General features: G+C 33.2%; 3 protein-coding genes and 1 pseudogene across 3 annotated transcripts in view; 2 read left to right on the top strand and 2 right to left on the bottom strand.

Moving 5' to 3' along the window:
* The window catches only part of LOC148616869 (CD109 antigen-like), a 31,159-nt gene extending 23,887 nt beyond the window's left edge, over positions 1-7,272 (bottom strand). Inside the window, exons 1-9 of the mRNA XM_088584006.1 lie at positions 7,208-7,272; positions 5,350-5,469; positions 4,406-4,589; positions 3,839-4,007; positions 3,171-3,241; positions 2,669-2,723; positions 2,092-2,165; positions 1,605-1,644; positions 889-973 (exon numbers count right to left, since the gene is read on the bottom strand). Coding sequence (XP_088440132.1) covers positions 889-973; positions 1,605-1,644; positions 2,092-2,165; positions 2,669-2,723; positions 3,171-3,241; positions 3,839-4,007; positions 4,406-4,589; positions 5,350-5,456 — 785 coding nt within the window. The 5' untranslated portion in view covers positions 5,457-5,469; positions 7,208-7,272. The remainder of the gene's footprint in view (positions 1-888; positions 974-1,604; positions 1,645-2,091; positions 2,166-2,668; positions 2,724-3,170; positions 3,242-3,838; positions 4,008-4,405; positions 4,590-5,349; positions 5,470-7,207) is intronic.
* Positions 7,273-9,114: 1,842 nt separating this feature from the next.
* LOC148616868 (uncharacterized) lies at positions 9,115-10,096 on the top strand (annotated as a pseudogene).
* Positions 10,097-12,145: 2,049 nt separating this feature from the next.
* On the bottom strand, positions 12,146-13,683 carry LOC148616867 (cytochrome P450 1A1-like). Its single transcript, XM_088585091.1, has one exon. The coding sequence runs from the start codon at positions 13,681-13,683 to the stop codon at positions 12,181-12,183; it is 1,503 nt and encodes a 500-aa protein (XP_088441217.1). The 3' UTR covers positions 12,146-12,180.
* A 3,636-nt stretch (positions 13,684-17,319) lies between these two features.
* Positions 17,320-20,881, top strand: LOC148616866 (putative tyrosinase-like protein tyr-3). The gene is made up of 4 exons (XM_088585090.1): positions 17,320-17,328; positions 17,953-18,291; positions 18,691-18,806; positions 19,773-20,881. The coding sequence occupies exons 1-4, from the start codon at positions 17,320-17,322 to the stop codon at positions 20,734-20,736; spliced, it is 1,428 nt and encodes a 475-aa protein (XP_088441216.1). The 3' UTR covers positions 20,737-20,881.
* Positions 20,882-22,636: the final 1,755 nt, after the last annotated feature.

Below are 22,636 nucleotides of genomic sequence, written 5' to 3'. Positions count from 1 at the left end.
CACATAGCAATCACAAAGGCAGCTAGCTGCAAATGAATTGACTTTTACTAATTACGTCAATTTTGACTAATGGCATTTCTAGATAATATTTTTGCAGTTTAGCTAGAGCTTCAATTATATTAGTTTTAAATGTGTATCTGTAATTTGTCCTACTAAAAATCATTATCATTGAAAATTGATACTTTAAAGTTCTAAGCTCATGAAGCATTTTAAACTCTAAATATATGAAGCTGTTGTGAAGCTATCAGAAATAAAAAGGGACATAACTCCAGTACAACAAATTCAAAAACACCATAATAGAAATTGATCTGTCCCATATGGTGTAAATATTGTGTTGAAGCTTTAAGAAAGAAAAGATTTGGTCAAATGGTACTTGAAAGACCAACTGGAAACAGAAGTCATGATAAATGGACAATGTATAGATTTTTGATCTAATAGGCCTGAGGATTGCAATACATTCCAGAATAATAAGACCAAAAAAAAATTAATTACTTGGTTTTCAGACCTTCCCTCGTCTCTTTTGATATAGGTTATATGCTGGTGCATTTTTTGCATTTCACCATATTGGTTCTTTTTTCTACTGTATTATTACCTATCTTAATTGTTATATCAAGTTATAAAAAAGTAAAAGCACCTCCTTCAGTATTTTTTCTTTCTGTAAACAATGTAAAAAGCACCAAAATCACTTTTATGGACAGAAGAAAGGTAAAAAGAAATTCTTCTCTACATTGGTTTTCGTGAAAAAATAGTCTGAGAACCAAGAAGCTAGATTTGAACAGCCTTAACTGCATAAACTCTAACATAAACTAAAACCTGAGACATAAATGATATCTATATACTCTATACTTGATGCCCATGATACAAAAAACCTGAAACAAGAATACATACTTGGCATTGACTATACCACCAATGGCCCTCTGGTTGTCCATAATATAGGGTTTAACTGTAACATTGACATCAAACCTGGGATCCCCTAGAATAATAAGTGAATATATCTCTACATGAATGATATTACCAAAAGGTTAAATTTAGATTGAAAAGAATTTTGACCAAATCATACCTTTAAAAGTATCTCAAAAAATTCTAGAAACTGGTTGTTGTCTGTATGAACAAGAATTTTTTTTTAAACAATAAGCAATATAAACATACATGTTAACAACTGTTTTTTAATGTGATAAAATGGAAATATAATATTATTATTCATTTTATAATGGTAAAGTGGCATTACCACAATTTTATATTGGAAAAATCACATTTTGATATGTTTTATATTTGTAAAGTGACATTACCACATCTTTATATTGAAAAAAAATGACATTATCACATTGCAATAATTTTATACTGGTAAAGTGACTTTACCACAATTTTATATTGGAAAAATGACATTATCACATTATAATAAATTTTATACTGATAAAGTGACTTTACCACAATTTTATATTGGAAAAATGACATTATTACATAATAAAAATTTTATACTGGTAAAGTGATATTACAACAATTTTATATAGGAAAAATGACATTATCATATTTTCATATTGCTAAAGTGACATAATTACATTGTAGACTATGTTCCATATCATTGTAGAATAAAAAATACTTACAATATTCTTCAACCAAGAAGTGCTGTGTATACCTCGTACCCTGTAAGAAAACCATAACAGTTATATGAAAAAACTCACTTCTCTATTTTTCTTACTGTAATTATAGTTACACAAGACAGTCAACAGTCATAGATGAATAAAATTTTGGAAACACATAAAAAACACTTGACTCTTTTGCCTTCTCATTTGTTAACTGCAGCACTCATGAGAGCCCATTTTCATCAAGTCTTTTAATTCAAGCAATCAGAGTGTTTAAAATCTTAGTTGATGTATTTGAGGGAGAACTCAATTAGAGATTTTTATTATGAAATTCGGCCTTCAAATATCTCTGAGAGATACTCAAATCAAACAAATTGAATTGCAATGGCCAAACCAGGTTAAATCATTCACATATCATTCTTATACTCATAAAAATTAAATAGATTATATTTAATAGAATACGATATACATAATCCATTCAAAGTTTAATAATGTACATTATACTTACAAATGCATCCACAACAATGGACCAGTTACCATAGTTAGGTTGATCTGACAGTTCAAAACTCTGGCTAACAAGGCCTGTAAAAACACAAATAATGCTTATTAAAGGAGGATTAATTTGAAATTTTAAAAATGATCAAAAGATCTGTTGAGTCACACAGAACTATCTTTATAGCCATCACAAAAAAAAATTATGAAAATCCTAAAATAAATGATTTGTTCCATAGAATTTTTGCAAGCTTGTCTGATAGTAAAAAAAAAAGATAAATAAACAACAGAATAAATGTATTGTTACCAGATGTATGTACACAGACAAATATTTTTCACTTGATGTTCATGTTAATCGAGCTTCACGTGAAATTAATGTGATTTTCACATGTTTTCACGACTTTCGTGTTATCAATTCATGTGACTTTCATGTGAAGACTCGATTCACCTGAATTTAACGTGAAATTTATCACGAAGTTTATTTGCTCAATTCAGGTGAAAATCATGTGAAATTCAAGTGAAAATCACGTGAAATAATATTTCCTCAGTAGTAACATCCAAACCAATATAAAATTAATTTATAAGACACTGACCTCCAGCATTGGTCTGAACTGCCAACCATCTTCTGACAGGAAATCCTGTTGGATCCTGAATACAAGGGCAAATGATAGCTTGTTTATAAATTTGTTTATAAATAACAAATCAATTAATTATATTTTTAAAAACACTACAAGAAAACAAATCAATTAATTACATTTTTAAAAATACCTCAAGTAAACAAAGACTTCAAAGATATTACATATCACACATTCAAACTTGAAATCATGTGCTAAAGTGCATTATATGTGCCTATACCCTCATTGTTCATTCAAATTCTGTACAGTCTCCATCCTGTAATAAGGTTTAAGCCCCAAAATGAAAGAAATTACAAAAACAAAGTAATTGAGCAAGAGAATGAAGGAAAACAGGATCGTGCAAAAAAATTCATTGAAATCACTTGAAGCATTTTTTAGTCATACCAGTCAAAAGCAGGGCTTCAGAAAAATTAAATTAAAAACAATCAATGTACTGCATGTTTTTTATAGTAATACTCACATGAACATAAATGGTCATACTACCATACCTCGGCATCAAGTTTGGCAAAATTGGTACAACACGGAAATGCACTGAAAATACATAATATTTGATTAGGTACCTGTTCTTAACATTTTTCTGTTTAAATTGTTCACAAAGAAATGGAGTCAGAAGACTTATGTTTATACTGAAAACAACTAAATAATTTGGTGGTCTTTGGGCGGAAAAGCATCCATATCTCATTCTATCATAAATAAATGTTTGTCAGCAACATCAAAGGAAAAGTAATTAAGATTCAGAGAATGCACCAACCACAAAGATCTAAATAAAAATGATATAACTCTGTCAAAAGATTATCTGGTCAAACCAAAATTCAAACTCAATCACTAACTCATCTAGATTCGACAACAAACCAAATATCAAGTCAACATTTCAAAATCCTTAAAAATTCAAGAAAACTTATCAGTGCACAGACAGACTGACTGAACCTAAAACTATGGTATCATTCTGCTCATCATTTACTTCTGTTGTTGGGGCTTTTGACAATCTCTCTATATACTATTTAAATAAAGGTCATATGATGGTGTATTTGCTGCATTTCACAATATCTATTCTTCTTTCTACCAAGGAGAAAAGTAGAAAACAATAAATTGCAGGTGTGTAATTGTCTCCCTTTATTTTCTTCTTACCTGTTTGCATTTGTCTGTAGATTGGTTTACTCAGCTGAATAAAGAGTGATGCTTGTTTGGGACTGAACTCTAAACGAGTTTCATTGTAAAAAATGTTTCCGCTAGTACTACCATATTCACTCCCTTCTACCTTCAGGATGTAATTCCCAGCTCTCGCATTTGCTGGCATCTACAAGAAACAAATACTTTTCATTTAAATGCCTAATTATAGTAATTCAAACAGGAAATATAAAGTAATTGAGCCAAAAGTTTAACACATAGTATACCCTGTAATTCTGAAGCTGATTACTAAATCATTCCAATCAATGGCTCTTAATGGGACAGATATAAAAACACAAAATGTTTGAAGACATTCAAAATGAGTCTCAAGCCTTAAGTGTTGAATCAAAAACTACATTGGAATCAAAACAGAAATTTAAAGATAAATACTAACCGATCAACATCATATTCTAATAAAAATTCAAGTAATTTTCAAGGTACAATAATTAAATTTGGCACAATTTCTGCAAAAACACATAAAAGTGCTGGCAATATAGGCAATTGATTCTTATCATAATTACAACGTACCCTCATTTGCATAATACGACTTCCTGGTCTGTCAAACATAAGCTCTGCACCAGCGTACATGACTTTGCCTTCAACCACAGACACTTTGACATTCACTTGCTGGAATTCTAGTCGAAGAATAGTTACAAACACTTGGATGACCATACTTGGTCTGATTCTTTTAGGAGCTACCACCAAAAAGGTGCTGAAATATGAATAACATTTTTTTTTACAATGAAAGTCTTCAAATTTTGACACTACAGATTCATGCACAAACACAGTTGTCTTGTCAAAGAGGCATTGTTAAAATGAGAATACACATGTATATATAAATATATTTTACATATCATAATTAAGACTTCATGGTCAAGAGCATGGTATTACAGTTTGAGAAGATTAATTAACAAAATGCGGGATGGAAATACTGATACAAAGACAGACATGAGAATTTCTATATATATTAGACTACACACCCAGTGTTCAAATTAATGGTGGTCTGAAATCTGTGACACCTTTTTTCTGGCCTAAGACATTTCAAAAATCATTTACCCTATTCATGACGCTCAACACTAATTATTGACACTTTACTGAAGACTTCTGGCTTTTTTAAATTCACCATTAATTTGGAGCTTGGAAATATTCAGAGCCTTCCATTCTTGAAAGTAAATTTCGATCCATGCATATACTGGCTGAGTATAGTGTGTAAACTCATTTGTTCAACTCTAATATCTTAAAACTGGCAATATACACTAAAATAATTGTAGCAGTTCTGTCCCTTATGATTCCAATATCGATAAATAAAGAATATAATCTACATTTCCAGTCTTTCCAAAGGTTCAGTCGAAAATTTTCCAGACTTCCGGTCTGGCGTTCCAGATTTTTTTAGCAGTCCTGTCACATTTTTACCGGTGATATCTGACGGTCTGACAAACCTTCAGAAAGACTGCATTTCTATTTAAACTTACGGAGCTCTATCCATTTTATATCCATCAGTATTTGATATAACTGTATTTCTATCCTGAGACCATCCAGTCTCTGCCAGTATGGCCAATAATAAAAGATATTTTAACATTTTAGGAATACATCTGAAAAATTAAAAGAATAATTACATTTATATAAATAAAAATCTATCCTACGTTGGACATGATAAGAAGGTTAGAGATGAAAATTAAGAATAATTACATTTATATAAATAAAAATCTATCTTACGTTGGACATGATAAGAAGGTTAGAGATGAAAATTAAGAATAATTACATTTATATAAATAAAAATCTATCCTACGTTGGACATGATAAGAAGGTTAAAGATGAAAATTAAGAATAATTACATTTATAAATAAAAATCCATCCTCCAACATGATAAGGTTAAGGATGTGCATTACAAATAATATCCAATAACTATCACAACAAACTCTTAAAATGTGCCTAACTTTTCATGAACTGTGACTACATGTAATTGTAATTAAGCCTCTGATATTTATTTGAAATTGAATTTGTAAAACCATAAACCTGTCATTAAAGAGATAAGCAATGCATTGAAATCCTGCTTTACTACGTGATCTGCAACAGGACTTTACTGATAATGAGATTTGTAATAAAGAGATGTTAAGTTTAAAAATTATGTTAACTGGTGACAAAGATATTTAAATAATTCAAAATGGGCACGGTTTATACTTAAATAGGCCTTTGTTCCACGGAGTATCATTCCTCATCATGCAGTTCAAAACAACAAAACTACAAAATACGAGTATTAGACGATCTCTGTAATTCCTGTATCATGCCAAAAGATTTTAATATTGGCTGGATTGATTGATTGATTGTTGGGATTTAACACCCAAGCACCAATATTTCAGCTATATCCAGACGAGGAACATGAAATGGATGATAAAATGAACGTGACATGATGATGATGAGATGAAAGATGGGATGGACAAAGGATAATGGGTCAACAAATTTTGATTGTCACTGGAAATAGGGAGAGGTAGGTAGGGTCTGGGAATTTAACCTCTTGTGGCGGAGCCCAATCAGGTTTCTACTTCAGTAGAATATATCACAGAAGGGTTCTGAGCACCATTAAGTTGCCTTTTAAAACAAGCTTAGTGCTGCTGCGGGTCTATTCTTTTAACACCCAGACCCGCACGGGGCAATATTGGTTGAATAATTAAAGCTACAGGTGCTAATCTCTTTTATTGCAGGTATACAATACAACATAATTATAATTCTATTCTATATTTTATACTTATTAAAGTCTAGAATGGGGGAAAGGTAATATTGTTTATTTTATATAAACAAAGAAAAAATACTTTGTACATGTATGTAGTAGCAACAATTTCAGACAGTGTTGAATTGAATCGAATCAACAAGTTTTCTGAACTTCTCCATCAAAATATTAAAGAAAGAGAAGCAGTGATCAGAATTCAAATTCTGAATGAGTCAATTTGGCTTACTTATCAAAAAATCATAACAATTTTTTTTATTTTGTGACCAACCTTACTCCAGGAAGTAAACCGGAAGTGGCAATTATCAGGTGAAAATGTGAGTCAACAACGTTTTAAACAAGTTTTAAGTTGTTAATCATGAAAAATAATGTCATTTTACTATTACAAACAAGTATGGTCACAATAATTGACAAATTCTTCAGGAAAAAATATTGCTGATTGAAGAAATGGCGGAATAAACACTGTTTTCAAATTGCACACCTGAATACAGGTAAAGAACAGGTGAGGGGGACAAAAAGCATGCGTAACATCACAAAAAGAGCATAATTTTGTGAGAAAAAAGGCTGTATTATATTAGGAACTAAATAATCAAATCTTCACTTACTTGAGATTGTTCTAACGGGAAATACCTATGGCTAAGTTGTGAGTAAGGGGTGAAGGACATAAATAATACCTCGATTTTCGATGTCGTAATTTCCGGCTTTAAAAAAAGTTATAGGGGCGGAATTTTTAAATTACAACCTGTTTCTTATGACAACGCACTTTTTGGCAGAATATTTGCGTAAAAGAGAGCGAAATAATAAGGGAACAAAGATTCTAGCGGAAATCTATGGCAAGCCAAAGTAGACAAAAGTCAATATTTAATAATTATTTTTTTAATATTACAAAATTATTCTTTTGATATTAGAAAATTTTTTTTCAGTATTAAAAATTCATTTTGTCCTTTTGAAAATCTATTCTCTAATATTACAATTTCCTGGTTTAGTAATATTATAAAATGTCACATTTTGTAATATTAGTAAATGGTTTCCAATATTAAAAAATCACTTTGCCATATTGCAAAATCAGTCACATTTTCAAAGAATGTAATCCAGGGCAAAGACCAGACATGAAAAACAGACACACACAACAAAGAACATAAAATAACCAAAATAATACATGCAAATGGATACACCGTTACAATCCACGAATTCATAATGACCACCATAAAACTTTTGTTGTGATGACTTTAATCTTGTAGCAACATAACCACACTGTATTACCGCTTTGTACATACATATTTTTTTTAAAACTCGAAGGATACAATATATTTTATTATTTTACTCGTATACTTTGTACAATCAAACATTGTACGTGTGGCTGGTGTAGAGAACTATATGCATAACAAAACACAAAGGATGTATCATTCATAGCTTTCATACCATATTTTTGCGCGAAAATACGTTTGTTTATTTCAACATGTATATAAAATCCTATCCTTGTTTTAATTTCTGCAAACTAGCGCGCCACAAATAAAAAAAATTAATGCATTTACTGTCGTTAAATTCGATGTAAATTGCTAAATGTTGACGAATATCAATAAAACTAATCTTGATTTTAGGGTACCCGTCGTTTCACATGATACATCCAAACCCGCAGATTGATACATGTACGTTCAAAAGTGGGCGTTTCTTTGAAGGTCTTTCGTCTATAATACATGTATAAAACTGTATATCCGACCGGGTTAGTAAGACAATGATATTAGTGGCGAATCAGGATTTTTGTTACCGCCCAAAAGTATTATTTTGATTCAGAAATTAAAATTAGACCTTATATACACGACATTTGCGTTATCCACATTTATTGATGTTTTTACATTCAAATGGGTGGATGCTACTATTCAGAATATTTTCCATGAGCTGCGTACACAATCTTTCCGGGGCGTAGCTAGGCCTGTTTTAGTTGTACGCAAAATTACGTCGTGGGGTCTTGGGGGGGGGGGTCGCTCAAGGCCCCCAGTGAGTCCGGCAAGGCAAAGCCCTGAGGGAACTCCTGAATTTTAACGATTTTGGAGACAGTTTTTCAGAGCCTATACTATGTTCATGGTATGCATATGTGATAAATAACCTTTATTTCATCTTTAAAAGGTGTGTTTTTATTTTTGAAACTTTTTCCGAAAGTACGCAACTGCGTATTTGCGTATAGGCCGCTAAGCCCCTGTATTAATATATTACACTTTAACTATCTATGATTTGGGTAGAAAATAAGTTCATGGTGGTATAGTCCTGTTTCAGAGTTTTTCTTCTTACCATTCCCTAGTGATTTTTTTTATACAGAAACTTCCAGATAAAAAACAAAGCAAATACAAATACCCAAGCCCCCTAAATTATGTTATTCATGATAAAGTGATTATAGAGATTCATATGGAACGCCGTAACCGCCTTATGTTGAAAACTTTCATTATATGATGGTATTTCAACATTATACAATGGTACTTTGACATTATACGATGGTACTTTGATATTATATGATGTTACTTTGTCATTTTGTAAAGACAAAAGGAGTCATGGGAAATTAGAAAAAAAAACAAAATGGAGGAATCACTCATGTTGAGTGTACTAAACAAGGTTGATTTGAAGCATGCGTTTGTACATTTTGAAAGAGAAAAGATAACACCAAACATTGCGGGTATGATTTCGAGACATGAATTAGAAGCTCTAAGAGTTTCAAATACAGCAGACATGATGAAGGTTCGAATTGAGTGTATTAAATATGGGACTATTAAACCACAGAAAATTCAAGGAAGTTCCGGACCTCCTAAAGTTTACATGAACAATTCTACACTTGAAAATTAACTTGATAATGGATTTTTGATCTCGGATTTTGCAAAGCTTTTACTTGTATCTGAACGTATAATATATCGAAGAATGGCACAGTTTGATCTGAGTAAGCGTACATTTTCAGAACTTAACGATGATGACCTTGATGTTGTATTAGGAGAAACTATTCAAGAGTTTCCTCTGTGTGGTGAAAATATGCTTAAACATATGTTAATCGCCAAAGGCATTAGAGTACAGAGATGGCGTCTAAGAGACTCTATTCAACGTTTAGATTCATCTGGAGCTCAAACAAGGAAATCGGGATGACTTCACAGACCAGTTTATAACGTAATGGGGCCTAACCACTTGTGGCATATAGACACTAACCATAAGCATGTACGCTGGCGATTCCTAATAATAGGTGGTGTTGATGGTTTTAGCAGAATGACAATGTTTCTTAAATGCTGTGATAACAACACGTCTCAAACACTCTTAAATTGTTTTTGTCAGGTGTCGCCAACTTCGGTGTGCTTTGCAAAATCCGAGATCAAGAATCCATTATCAAGTTAATTTTCAAGTGTAGATTTGTTCATGTAAACTTTAGGAGGTCCGGAACTTCCTTGAATTTTCTGTGGTTTAATAGTCCCATATTTAATACACTCAATTCGAACCTTCATCATGTCTGCTGTATTTGAAACTCCTAGAGCTTCTAATTCATGTCTCGAAAGCATACCCGCAATGTCTGGTGTTATCTTTTCTCTTTCAAAATGTACAAACGCATGCTTCAAATAAACCTTCTTTAGTACACTCAACATGAGTGATTCCTCCATTTTGTTTTTTTTTTTCTAATTTCCCATGATTCCTTTTGTCTTTACAAAATGACAAAGTACCATCATACAACATCAAAGTACCATCGTATAATGTCAAAGTACCATCATATAATGTCAAAGGACCATCGTATAATGTCTAAGTACCATCATATAATGTCAAAGTACCATCATATAATGAAAGTTTTTAACAGAAGGCAGTTACGGCGTTCCATAGATTCAGGAGCGATAATTGTGCTTTAATTAATTCTAAAACAGTTGGTCCTTGGTCGGGATCATATCTTCATCGGAATTGAACTTGCCCTTATCGTTACTTTTTTTAACCACGGGTTCGGATGTATCATAATAATAGACGGGTACCCCTAAATTGAGGGTAAATTCATTTGATATTACTTTGTTTGTTATATATGGTAAGCAGATGTGTTGAATTTTTAATGTGTGGCGCTATTCATAAAAAGTATAAACTTAAGGTAAACCATCGGCATAATATTGTAAATGTTTTCATACACTCTAGATTGTTGTTTTATGGACTGCGTTGCTAGTATTTGACAATTTAGCAAGCCCTCAATTCCCACCCTTCAGTCACACTGTCAAGCGGACTAGATCGATAACTGATGACTAATTTTTCATTAACAAATTGTTGTTCAGGTAAACGGAAAAAAAGTCACAGGAAAAAAGTCACAAAAAAATAAAGTCACAATAATATGAGTACTCTGACTTGGTATGATTTACTCGAAACTTTTGCTGTGAACATAGATTTACTTCTGGTATAAAATGTGGGTAAAACACTGATTTATTGTGACATATTTGACATATTTTCTTACCGGTTTTAACGTTTACTTCAGCATAATTTGTATTTCAAGTTAAGGAGCATAAATGTTCAGAATACTCGTTTTTCAGCTGTAATCGTTTTTTCACCAATTCATGCTAGAATTTCTGAGTACACAACTTCTATATTATGTGACGCAGGTCCTGACATGTAATTGGTCTTGTTTTGGGTTCTTGTCTCTCTATCTCTTTATAGATATTGTGGTTGTTCACTCAAATAGTTTTGGGTTTTTGTCTCTTCAGATGTTCTGTGTTCTCACCCGATGAGTTTTCTTTGATAAAATGGAACTGCAGTTTTGATGATTTTGCCACACTATTTCAATTTAAAATACCCCTATTGTATCCTCCTTCAAGATGAAGCCCTGACACTTTTAAGTGTAAGTGTTTGTAAGAATCAGGGAAAATTGAAAAAAAAATCAGATACAGGCATGTCAAAGCCCCATCGATCTGACGATGTAATATCACTTAAGGATACTTTTTTTTTTATTTTAAAAGACCATGATATGATCTCTGCATCACTGACTTTGCTCAATTTTTTTTTCAATAGAATGTTAGAAAATGAGGTTTTTGACAGAGTTATCTGCCCTTGAAATGTTCATTTTCAGTGCATTTCAATGAAATTATAACTAAATGCACAAACATAGTATGGAAAACATTGTCTTTTTTCCTTGATTCAGATAGTTATCAAAATGATGGGTTTTACACCATGCTTCACCCACTGCCCGATTCTTACAGGGACTGACACTTAAAGGTCCGATATCTAATTTTTCTTCAGCTTGACAATGTTACCGGGGTGAGGTTAATTCAGACTGAGCGCTAATTCATTGTTAATTGATTTCATTTCCCCATTGTACATAACTATGTTTTCCCTTGCATGATTTTATTTAAGCTGACAAGCCACAGACACTGAGATTTTTTTATGAAGCTGGTTGGACATTCAGGTGTGCTAAATAGTTAACTTCATCAACAATCTTAGACATACATGTACATTTTTTTTGTTTTTTGTTTTGTTTTTTAAAGGAGACAAAACCACTTTCCCTTTATTGGTATATGAAGCAACAAAACAATAAGGATTTCTATAACTGCAATGTATTTAATTTTGTATTCTACAAAAACAATATTACTTATCTTGGATGAACAAATACTTTGAAGTCCACCGGTTTTAACGTAAGTCCGTATTTACTATCAATTACTGGCATGATCTTGGAAATTGGGGAAAATTTGCATCGCTGCATCATCGTGGCAAAAAATAAGAACAGTTCCATTTTAGCAAGTTGTTCACCGGGACACCTCCTTCTGCCGCCACCAAATGGTAAAAATGTATCTATTTTGACAACCGATTTACCGTCTTCTGAAAGAAATCTATACGGACTAAATTTATCAGGGTCTGTGAAAGTTTCCCGGTCATGGTTTATTGACCAAAGGTTCATAAACACTAAAGTGTCTTTTGGTATAAAATACCCATTTACCTCCGTGTCTTTCGTAGTACTGTGAGGTAATGCAAACGGAAATATGCAGGAATGCCTCATTGTTTCTATCAAAGTGGCTTCGGTGAACGGCAAGCGTTCTAGATCATCAAACTCTGGATAACGCTCCTTACCAACATGGTTCCTTATTTCAGTGTGAACTTTTTCTTGAATTTCGGGGTGTGTCGTCATGAACAAAACGCTCCACTGCAAAGTACTCGCAATAGTGTCGAAACCAGCACCAATTAGCTCCTGTACAGTAAGTAAGATATGCTCATCAGTGAGCCCGACTTCTAGTTTATCCTCCTCGGAAGTTTCTTCGGTGGCTCGAATCAAGGCGTCTGTAATATCACGAATATTTGCAGAGTCATATGTATCCATGTGCTCTTTTCGTTTCTTAAGACTGAAGTTGTCCATGGTTTCAAGAATTCCAAGGAATGCGTTAAATGATCGTTTCGTGAAGTGGCGCATCCATGGCATGATATCGACGGGATTTCCGGCGCCCATCGCGGCCATGAATTTGTCGTTCAACTTGATCAGAGTTAAAAAGTCCTCGTCATCCCTTTTGTATCGCTGACCAAAGCAAAGTGCACAAATAATGTTTCCAACTGACAGATAAATCTCATCGTGGGGATCAATCGGTCTACCGTTGGATGACAACATGTTTTTGGTTAAAAGTTCAGCCTCCGATATGATGGCCTGTTCTATTGGACTATTCTTCTTGTTGGTGAAGGAAGAGAGGCAATTCTGAGCAATTTTTCTGTGAAGTTTCCACCTTGGTCCATAGTCACTAAAACCCATACTCTTCCCTTGAGCTAGAAACTTGAAAGAATAAAAGTCTGGACGTCCAGCGAAGTCCTCTGCTTGTTTCACGGCTGCTTTGCGAATTGTAGAAAATCCATTCAGTACAATGGTTGGCCTGCTTCCCATCATAATTTGGTATACATCACCATATTGATCTCTAAGGCTCGTAAGATACTTGTGTGGTTTTCTGCCAAGACTAGGAAGATTCCCAAGAACTGGCCAAGCCCATGGCCCAGGCGCATCCGATAATGCCTTTTTGTCTCGGTTTCGCCCAAACAGGGCTACTGCAAGCAACACAATGAAAGCTACAAGTAGCAGAGGCGTATAAACTGATGTCTCTATACCGGTTATGTACATATTTTACGGCGAAATAAAGAATATAGTCAGTTCTCACCTTAAGTACAAGATGGGTATTACATAAGTTTGAGTGACATGTGTACGAAATGGTAGGCGGTCCTAAACAGCTGGTATTACTGAATGATGTGTATTACAAGGCTGAGTGGTCACTTAAAATGTGTGGACTTGACGGTTAATGGACAACCGACCACTTAAGATATTTGTACTAAAGGGTACGTGCACATCAACTCGTAGATGACTGTAATCGAAGTTGCAATTCTGTATTTGAAGTAATTTAGGAAATTTAAAGGAGAAGGACCCTCGGACAATGACTTTCCTGTAAATAAAGATTTCCATTTTCGTATTTCAACGATAGCTTCCCATATTAACGAATTCTCTTTAATCAATGGAAGAGGGTTTGTCTGAGATTTCCTGCCAGAGCTCGTACACTCCCGTTTCACTGGCGGATCCAATGGTATAGAGTTCCGATGGGGACCACCTTTTGTTGAAAAAAAATTTAAATTTAAAATTTTAACAAATTGAGCAAATGGTTGCATCCAGCCTCCATACATATTAATTTCTAAATATACCCCCTTTTTAAAAGTTCTGGATCCGCTTTAAGGTTGCAACTATTTGATTTTTGGGGAGGGTATGTGGCTATGGATTTTTAAAATTCAGTTACCGAATTAATAATTTGCCACTTCAGCAATGTGAAAATAAAGTTGCTTGTATTACTATCAGCATTTAAGGCTCTAGTCATATATTTGAAAAAAAAAATTTTCGATTAGTTGCGAAAAAAAAATTTGTTTTTCGAAAAAGGCGAAAATTGTCTCAGAAAAAAACACAGCCCCCCCCACACCCCTCCCCCCAGAAAATCGAATTGCTGTTGCCTCATTTGATTAAAGGACAGTGCTGCTTTTAAATTTCCGTCGTTCACATGCCTTCTTAGAAGGCCAGAATAAAGACCGAGTATTTGACGTGAACGTTAATATACCATGCTGCATGTACCAACCATCATTGTAACATACATATATACCAAAAAGTGCCAAGCAGCCAAATATATGTATAGGATAATACGAATAAGTGAAAATTGGTTGTCAACATATTTGAACAATCTTTCGAGTATCGAGTTGTGTCCCATACAAACCAGAAGCACCCGAATACCGAAAGCCCTATCTGCTAAAGATCACATATATAAACAATAAACACAGTTTAAAGCTCGAGGCCGTTATACGATTGTATTCGTCATAACTTTCACGTTTAACAACAGCTGAGATGGTAGAATGTTACATAAAGTCTAGGGTTTAGTAACCTGTCTGGGTGGACAGCCTTGTCAAATTGACATGACTGGACAATAGACACAAAATCTTTCATTGTCACATGAAGCTTAAATAAATTGTTTTCTTTAACCAACTTAGCTGGTCAGTTAACAAATATCTTTCGGAAATCTGCTTCAAGGTTAAGGCCTGTAAAATTAGTTTTAAGTCTTTGTAAGAATCAGGCAAGGATGATAAAATCTTAAACATGCACGTTAATAGCAAAAACCACCAACTTGCGTTCAAGTAGCTCACTTGTATAAGCAATGATTGCTATTTGATCTTTATAACATCGCAATAATGTGAACGTTCGGAGAATAGACTAAATATGATAAAAAAAAAACCCTATACAATACAAACCAATATCAGATTAAGCCATCCAATGAGGCTTTTATTCGTCCAATTCGTCATATTGGCCTAGGCTGATATGACGTATTAGACTACTAAGTCAATAAAGGTAGGTTTTCCATATTGGTGGGTTGAACCAGGTTTTAACGTCTACCAGAATCTTACAGGGAACAACTTCTTTTGTATATCTTTGCAGAAAACTGTATGTGTGTTCTTTTGTGACCAAAAAGGTGAAGTTAAACAGAGTGAATGTCCTTTTGGTCATTAAAAAACATATTTTGATAAATTAAAAGTTAACCTTGAAATCGTGGGAAAAAGCATTTTTTTTTGTAAATTAACATTAACACAACACGGGGAAAGATTTTGTCCCGGAATATATATTTATTTTTATAAGCTTACGACATGTTTTAATCACAATACACATTTAATACATTTTTAGAACTTAACATTTAGTTGTCTCTGGAAAATAATAATGACGAATAACATAAAATAAAATAAAAAAAGGACCATGGAATTATAGCCATAGACACAAAAAAAAACGTAAGTTCTCGTAAAATGGTGTTTCTAAACGAGGAAAAAAAATATACCAATGTTGATGTGCACTATAACGCAAAAAGATAATATTCCATACACTTCTATTTCCATAGTGGGCAAGTGACATATAAAGCATCCAGGGTTGCCTTAAATGTGACTTTAACCTATATAAAAATGGTTTTATAAAAAAGACTATGATTTTATAAGTCTATACTTACAGGAATCACCAAAGAAGTAGGAAACATATACAACCAAGATAATTATGTCAAAATGACTTAACTTTAACAGTGGGTCAGCAGAACAGAAACCGACCTAATTCTGGGTATTTCTTCCAAACCCACACGAACTTTTCCTCTTGGATCATTTAAATTGATGAGTTTTACAAGTATCAATATTACCAACGTGGTCGTATGAGCATGAAATATTGTATGTAGTAAAATATACTGTCTGTAATTGGAGACGAATTGATGAGTTAGCATGAGAAATTGAAACTTGGTAAGCTTCCGAATGTTCAAAGGTCGTTTGCCATAAAAGGGGGCAATATAATATCTTTATCAAATAAACATGAGAACATTCACTGAATTCTAGCTTTATCTATGTGGGCTCTTTTCCAGTGGCGGATCCAGGTGGAGATGTAAAAGGGGGGGCACCCTTCCTTTTTATTGAAAAATTAGTCAATATCATGTGTTAAATTGACAAAAAATGGTAAATAATATCCTAGCACCCTCCTTTTTCTGAGGAACCCCGACGACTGCCACTTTTCTTTTTCAAAGTGTCTGGATCCGCTCCTGCATTTCTGTCATTAAAATGTCTTGATGGGTTGGTCCTTTCAAAAGAAGCAAAGGACATACATTTCATTATACATATACATGTTGCACCTTAAAAAAAGTTACTTGATCCTTTTGCAAAATAAACGTTCTGAATAATTTTGAATATACGGAAGTACTTTTTATTCAAAGTTAGTTGACATCTTGTACTTACACATGAAAAATTGCAACATATGGAAACATATGTTTAGGACCTATAATTATTTTTTTTGGTCCTGAACATGTGTTTTTCATGTTGTTCATAGTGGTCCTTAACATATGAAAAACTGATGAGAAACAATCCAAAGTTAAGTTCTGAATATATACTAAATCTAAGTATAACTTTCATAAGTGAAAAAAAAGAGAAACATATGTTTTCAAGTGTTCTCAAAGCATATGGAAAACATACGTGGATTCCCCCCCCCCCGTTTACTTTGAACATAAAAAAAATATCTACAAAAATAACTATATTACTCGTATTGAAGATCCAAATCGGTAGATTCTATGTCAACACAAATGTCATACTGATTCCTCAGGCTACTTCCTTGTGGTTCCCACATTGAATTAAAACATGGGAACTCACATTGAATGGATTATAAGGAAAATCAATGTACTTTTTTTAACTGGATATTTTAGATGAACTAACACAAATAATGAAACTGGTAAGTTAGTTAAATGAATTCGGGTGTTGCATGGATTCTGTCAGCGCCGGTTGAAGCTTGACTAGACTGTGTTCCTCAGTCTATTTATGCTCATCTCACGTTCAAACCAGAAATACTCTTGCTCCAATAAATGAGAAAAGAAATGCCTATAATCCGGAAAATGGAAACAATACCCTTACTCCAAAAAAAAAAAAAAAAAAGTTAGAAATACTCTTAACCAGAAACATTAACTTTTAAGTGTGAAATTATTGTTTTCCCTCCATTGCATCTCGAATCGAATTTAACATGGTACTACTTTACATGTATTATGAAATTGAATGTTAATTTTGTTTCTTGTACCTTACCGAAGTATATTTTTATTCGATATTTTTCACAAATTATTTCGATTGAAATATTGAAATTATCGAAACCTCATTGAGAAGTTAGTTTAAAAGTTGAAAGTTTTTATTTGTTAGAATAATTTCACCATCGTTGCTAATTCACGTCTGGTATTGCTTTTCGTGAAGATATTTGTCCACTTTCTAAAAAATACTCAAAAATGCTTTTTTTCTTTCTGATTCTTAATTTCAAGCTTTGACAACACTAAAACTAATGCTCACGTGCGTCCTCACTCTTTCCATGTAGAAACTGACGATACGGATCTTAGTAAGTTTGACCATCAGCATCTTTGCAAAGAAAACAGACTCCCAGGGAATATTTTTCCACTCGGCGATCGTCAATGGCAAAGCTAAGGTTGTTGGGACCGTTGTCAACAATACAGCACCTCCAGTGCCTCCAAGAAAGCCAAGCGGGGAATCAAAATCAGCCAAATTTGAAATACCCATAACTCCTTCTGACCAAGAATGGTTAGGAACTCTACTTTATACACCAAAGAAAGAACGTATAAGAAAAGAATACAGAGAACTCTCACACCGCGAGAGGGAGGACTTACATTTAGCCTTCAATCTGCTGAAAAACGATACGGTATACAATTTTCATTAGTACATATTACTAGCAAATAAAATTCAAGTGATGTTTTTGTACGTTCGTGCATTAATTCTAATAATATTCTGGTTAGTATTGTCATAGTGAGCATGAGAAGGAAACGAGTAATGTATGTTACGTGAGCTAGATGTAACTTGTGTATATAATATATATTGAGATGTAACACTTGGAATGTAGAGGCTGGAAGCTTTTGAAATTATTTTATGAATAGCATTATCATGTCAGCGGAAAACGTGTATTTCATATATATGCTGAGTGACAGTCGATTCAATGTGTAAACAATAAAACTGAACAACGAGGACTGTGTTGTGACCGCCCTGACATATTTTTTCTGGTGCCTGATTTATGTCAATTCGTGTATGATTTTTTTACTTGCAGTCTGTAAGTCTGAACAAATATGACCTCCTGGCGAATATACATGCGCGATCATCAGCCAACAAAAACGCCCATATTGGACCCAACTTCCTGGGCTGGCACAGGGTGTTTATTCTCATGTAAGTATCAAGTGGTATATTCAGAGATTCAAGGGGGGGGGGGGTCTAACCCGGACCCTTATATTTTTTCTCAAGAGATTTGTATCTTAGGATGTCTTTTTATTATTGTTTTCTTCTGTTGTTTAACCTGTGATTACTGGATAACGATCAACACTTTTCATCCTAAAAATTTCAATTTGAATATGTTATATGATTGGAATTTTTGTATTTTATAACACGTGCTCAGTGTTAAGTGTAACATTTTTAATTTTTGTTTACTTTCTTGAAAATACCCTCTTTAAGCAGAGTTACTGGCTTCTCTGTTCCCAACTTTGATTTAACAACTTTAAAAACAAGAATAGCCAGGGGTATGAGATCATTACATAACATGGTTGTAATACAACATATTTGACTTGTAAAAATAGTGTGAATTATAAAAGGTAACACGTCGAACTGAAAAAAGAGTATTAGTATTTACGACTATCGACGAATACTAAACAAAAATTGAACAGGGCTATTTTATTGACCAAAATGACGGGAAAGCCAATTACACAGAAGTCCGTACTTAATGTAGTTAAAAATGCTCATAGATAGACCGTACTCCAGCATAAGTTGTTCTGGCAAGTTATTTTCTGCCGGGGTACGGAGAAACGGAATTCCAACCGATTACATTGTAGGAGTAAGATGGGTCTCAGACGCACACAGTTACTGAAACAATGTTTTATTTTTTGACAAAAATATCTAATAATAATTTGTAAACCACCTGTATTTACGGACTCTGGACCCGCACCAAGGCTAAAATATTCCCGCACTAAAATAGAAAACTTTGGTACCATGACTGGATCGAGGACCTGTTTTTAACACCTTCTGTAAAATAGATTCTTTCTTATGTCTATTTATTTGAGAAAATGATGAGAGAAAAAAAATGAAAACGAAGCAAACATATTTTTAGGTACTTGGTACATATATACAATGTTTTCATTTTAGGATGGAGAATGCATTAAGACAGAAGATATCAACTGTAACACTGCCTTATTGGGATGTTACTTTAGATGAGGCCATGGATAAACCGTATAACTGTGTAATCTGGACAGATGACTTTATGGGAAGCGGTGATGGGCCAATAAGACAAGGGGCATTCAAATACTGGGAAACACATTTTGGGTATGGGCATCTCCGACGTCTTCTGGCCGGTCAAGGCAAACTGATGTCATCAGAAGATGTGGACAGGATTCTGTCAAAGCGAAGATTAAGTGACATTACCAGTCCTGGGGCGGAGACAGGTTTTAACGTAGAGCAAATTCACAATGATGTTCATGTGTGGATAGGTGGACAAATGTTAACAATAGAAATTGCAGCTTTTGATCCAATTTTCTACCTATTCCACACCTTCGTGGATAACATTTGGACTGAGTTTAGAGAAAGGCAATCAGCTGCTGGGATAGATCCCACGACGGATTATCCAGAGTTGTATGGATTACCTACCCATTCACCCTTCGCGCCAATGTCGCTAGGTAAAGTTATGGTTCTTGATGGAATTAGTGATATATGGAATGAAAAAGTGAAATATTCCAAAAGGTCTTTTTGTAATGAAACATTCAATGGATGTGTTTCAAAATATATCAAATGTGATGTTTCTAAAGGAAAATGTGTATCAAAAAGTGTAGAAGAAATTATTAAGACAAAGTCCAATGTAGAATATGGGGATGTCAACACTATAGGTGAACTAAGTAAAGAAGCAGTTCAAGAAAATTTATATGTTTCTGGAATAAGAATCAAGTTTTTAAGGGTATCAGGCAATATTTACAAAACATTAGGATCAAGTAGGATGAAGAGCTCTGATGTGTACTTGTTTTACTCACACTTGACTGGGAATCATGAAGATTTGACTAACATGCTGTTATTTTTCATCTATCTGAAAGAATTCCATTTAAAAAATACTCATCGCTGAAACTGTGTGTCATCCATTTCTTGATACTGATATCAAATATCATTCAGGATTAATATGGTTCAAAATAAAACCAAGCTTAGGATCTACTCTACTAATGATTTGGGTGGACAAGTAGAAAGGCTTTAATTTTCCTACTACATATCAAGACCACAAGAAGACTACCTTTGAATACATAATAGTTGATGACATTAATAATAATGAAGAGATTTCAAAGCACCAAAGAATGGAGGACTTTGGAAACATGTGCCTCATTCACCAATGGCAATGTTTTCACACCACAGGTGTATACAATGTGTAGAAAATGGGCATTCAAATGAGAAATACTATTCTCACTCACAAGAAATTATGTGCACAATTCAGTATATTGATTTGACTAAGTTGTATTCAGAAGACTGTAGAAAGTGTATTATTCTGCCATTTTGATAATGCCTATAAGTTCACTTCAAAATGTCCATTAGGTACAAATGTGTTTGTTTATTTGTACTCACATGTAATTGTTATTGTATGTACATTATATATATGTTTGAACAAGGCCGAAGTTGAAGTTCTTGGAATTTCAGCACTCTTTGCAATTGTATAAAGACTAGACAAATCACTTTCATTTAGTAGGAAATGTGGGAATTATCAGCCAGTCTAACTACGTGTACATGTAGCTAGAATAGAAGTCAATATAGTTTTTTTTGCAGTGGTTACAGGCTATCAATATCAAAATATTGAGCAATGAACATTTCTTTGTTGTATGAATCTTTAACACCTAGTCCTTAAATTGATGTTTTATCTTCATAGGTACATATATCTACTTTTGTTTTGGTGAACATTTCTTCATTTTAATGGATTTATTTTTTTAAATGATCATCTAATTTCTAATGTCTACCAAAGAAAACCCAACTTTCTTATTACATACTGTGAAAGTACTTTTATTTGTGGATATCAGTTTTTTTTGTGGATTATAGATAAATTGTTGGTTTGTGGATTTTTAAATTTGTGGTTTTACATTTTCCACAGTACAAATAAGTGGGGAAATGTATTTTGTCTGGAATTTTAAAAAAAATTGATACCCAACTGGCAACAAATATAAATACTTTCAAAGTAACTTCAAGATTTGAAAGTATAAGATTTGTGATACATTAAAAAGCTGATAAAGCCCCCCTGTTCAAGTGCATCACATTTTTTTTTCAGAATAAAATCTTGAAGGTGCAGTTTAAAATCTTAATTGAGGCCAATTTACAATCAAGACGTATTTCTCATTGCATAATGTTACAATTTATTTGCAAACTGTAAAATTAATGAATTATAAATAACAATGTATATTATATACATATCCTCTAATAGTACTAAAGCACATCACAGATCAAAAATATCAGCCATCAAGCACTTACATTACTTGTAATAAAAACTTATGCTTAATAGTCTCAGTTAAAATTCACCATGCAAAATGTTTTTAACATAATTTATTTACTGTGAAAGCTGTAAAAACCAAACTGCTTTTGAAAAGAAAAATTGTGTACAGTTTAAAAAAGTGTCTAGTTAACAGAGGTTCAAAAATTCTTTAAATAATTGGTTGCACACATAAATTTATTACTTGTAATTTTTGTGTAAACGGTAATATTAAAAAAAAAAGCAGCAGAAGTTTTATTTCTTTCAAAAACCCAAGAATTAGATGGTAAATTTTAACTACGAATAAAAGCAAATGGCATCATAGCAAGAAAAAATGTGACACAAAACTTTGTCTTCATTCATGTAATTAAACATTAAATGAATTAACATGCATGGGTAAAAATCTTAACACATTGATACAAAATCTGAGATAGTCTTGTCTTCAATAACAGACTTAGGTCTATTCAGATGACTTGACAACTTCATAAAATACCATTTGTTTGAGATTCAAAATCTAAATTTT

The sequence above is a fragment of the Perna viridis genome, chromosome 5, assembly GCF_037379345.1.
Source record: "Perna viridis isolate PV_CMFRI_1.1 ecotype Kerala chromosome 5, ASM3737934v1, whole genome shotgun sequence".
Lineage (NCBI taxonomy): Eukaryota > Metazoa > Mollusca > Bivalvia > Mytilida > Mytilidae > Perna > Perna viridis.
The sequence above is the reverse complement of the archived record's forward strand: the minus strand, read 5'-3'. Positions and strand labels throughout refer to the sequence as shown.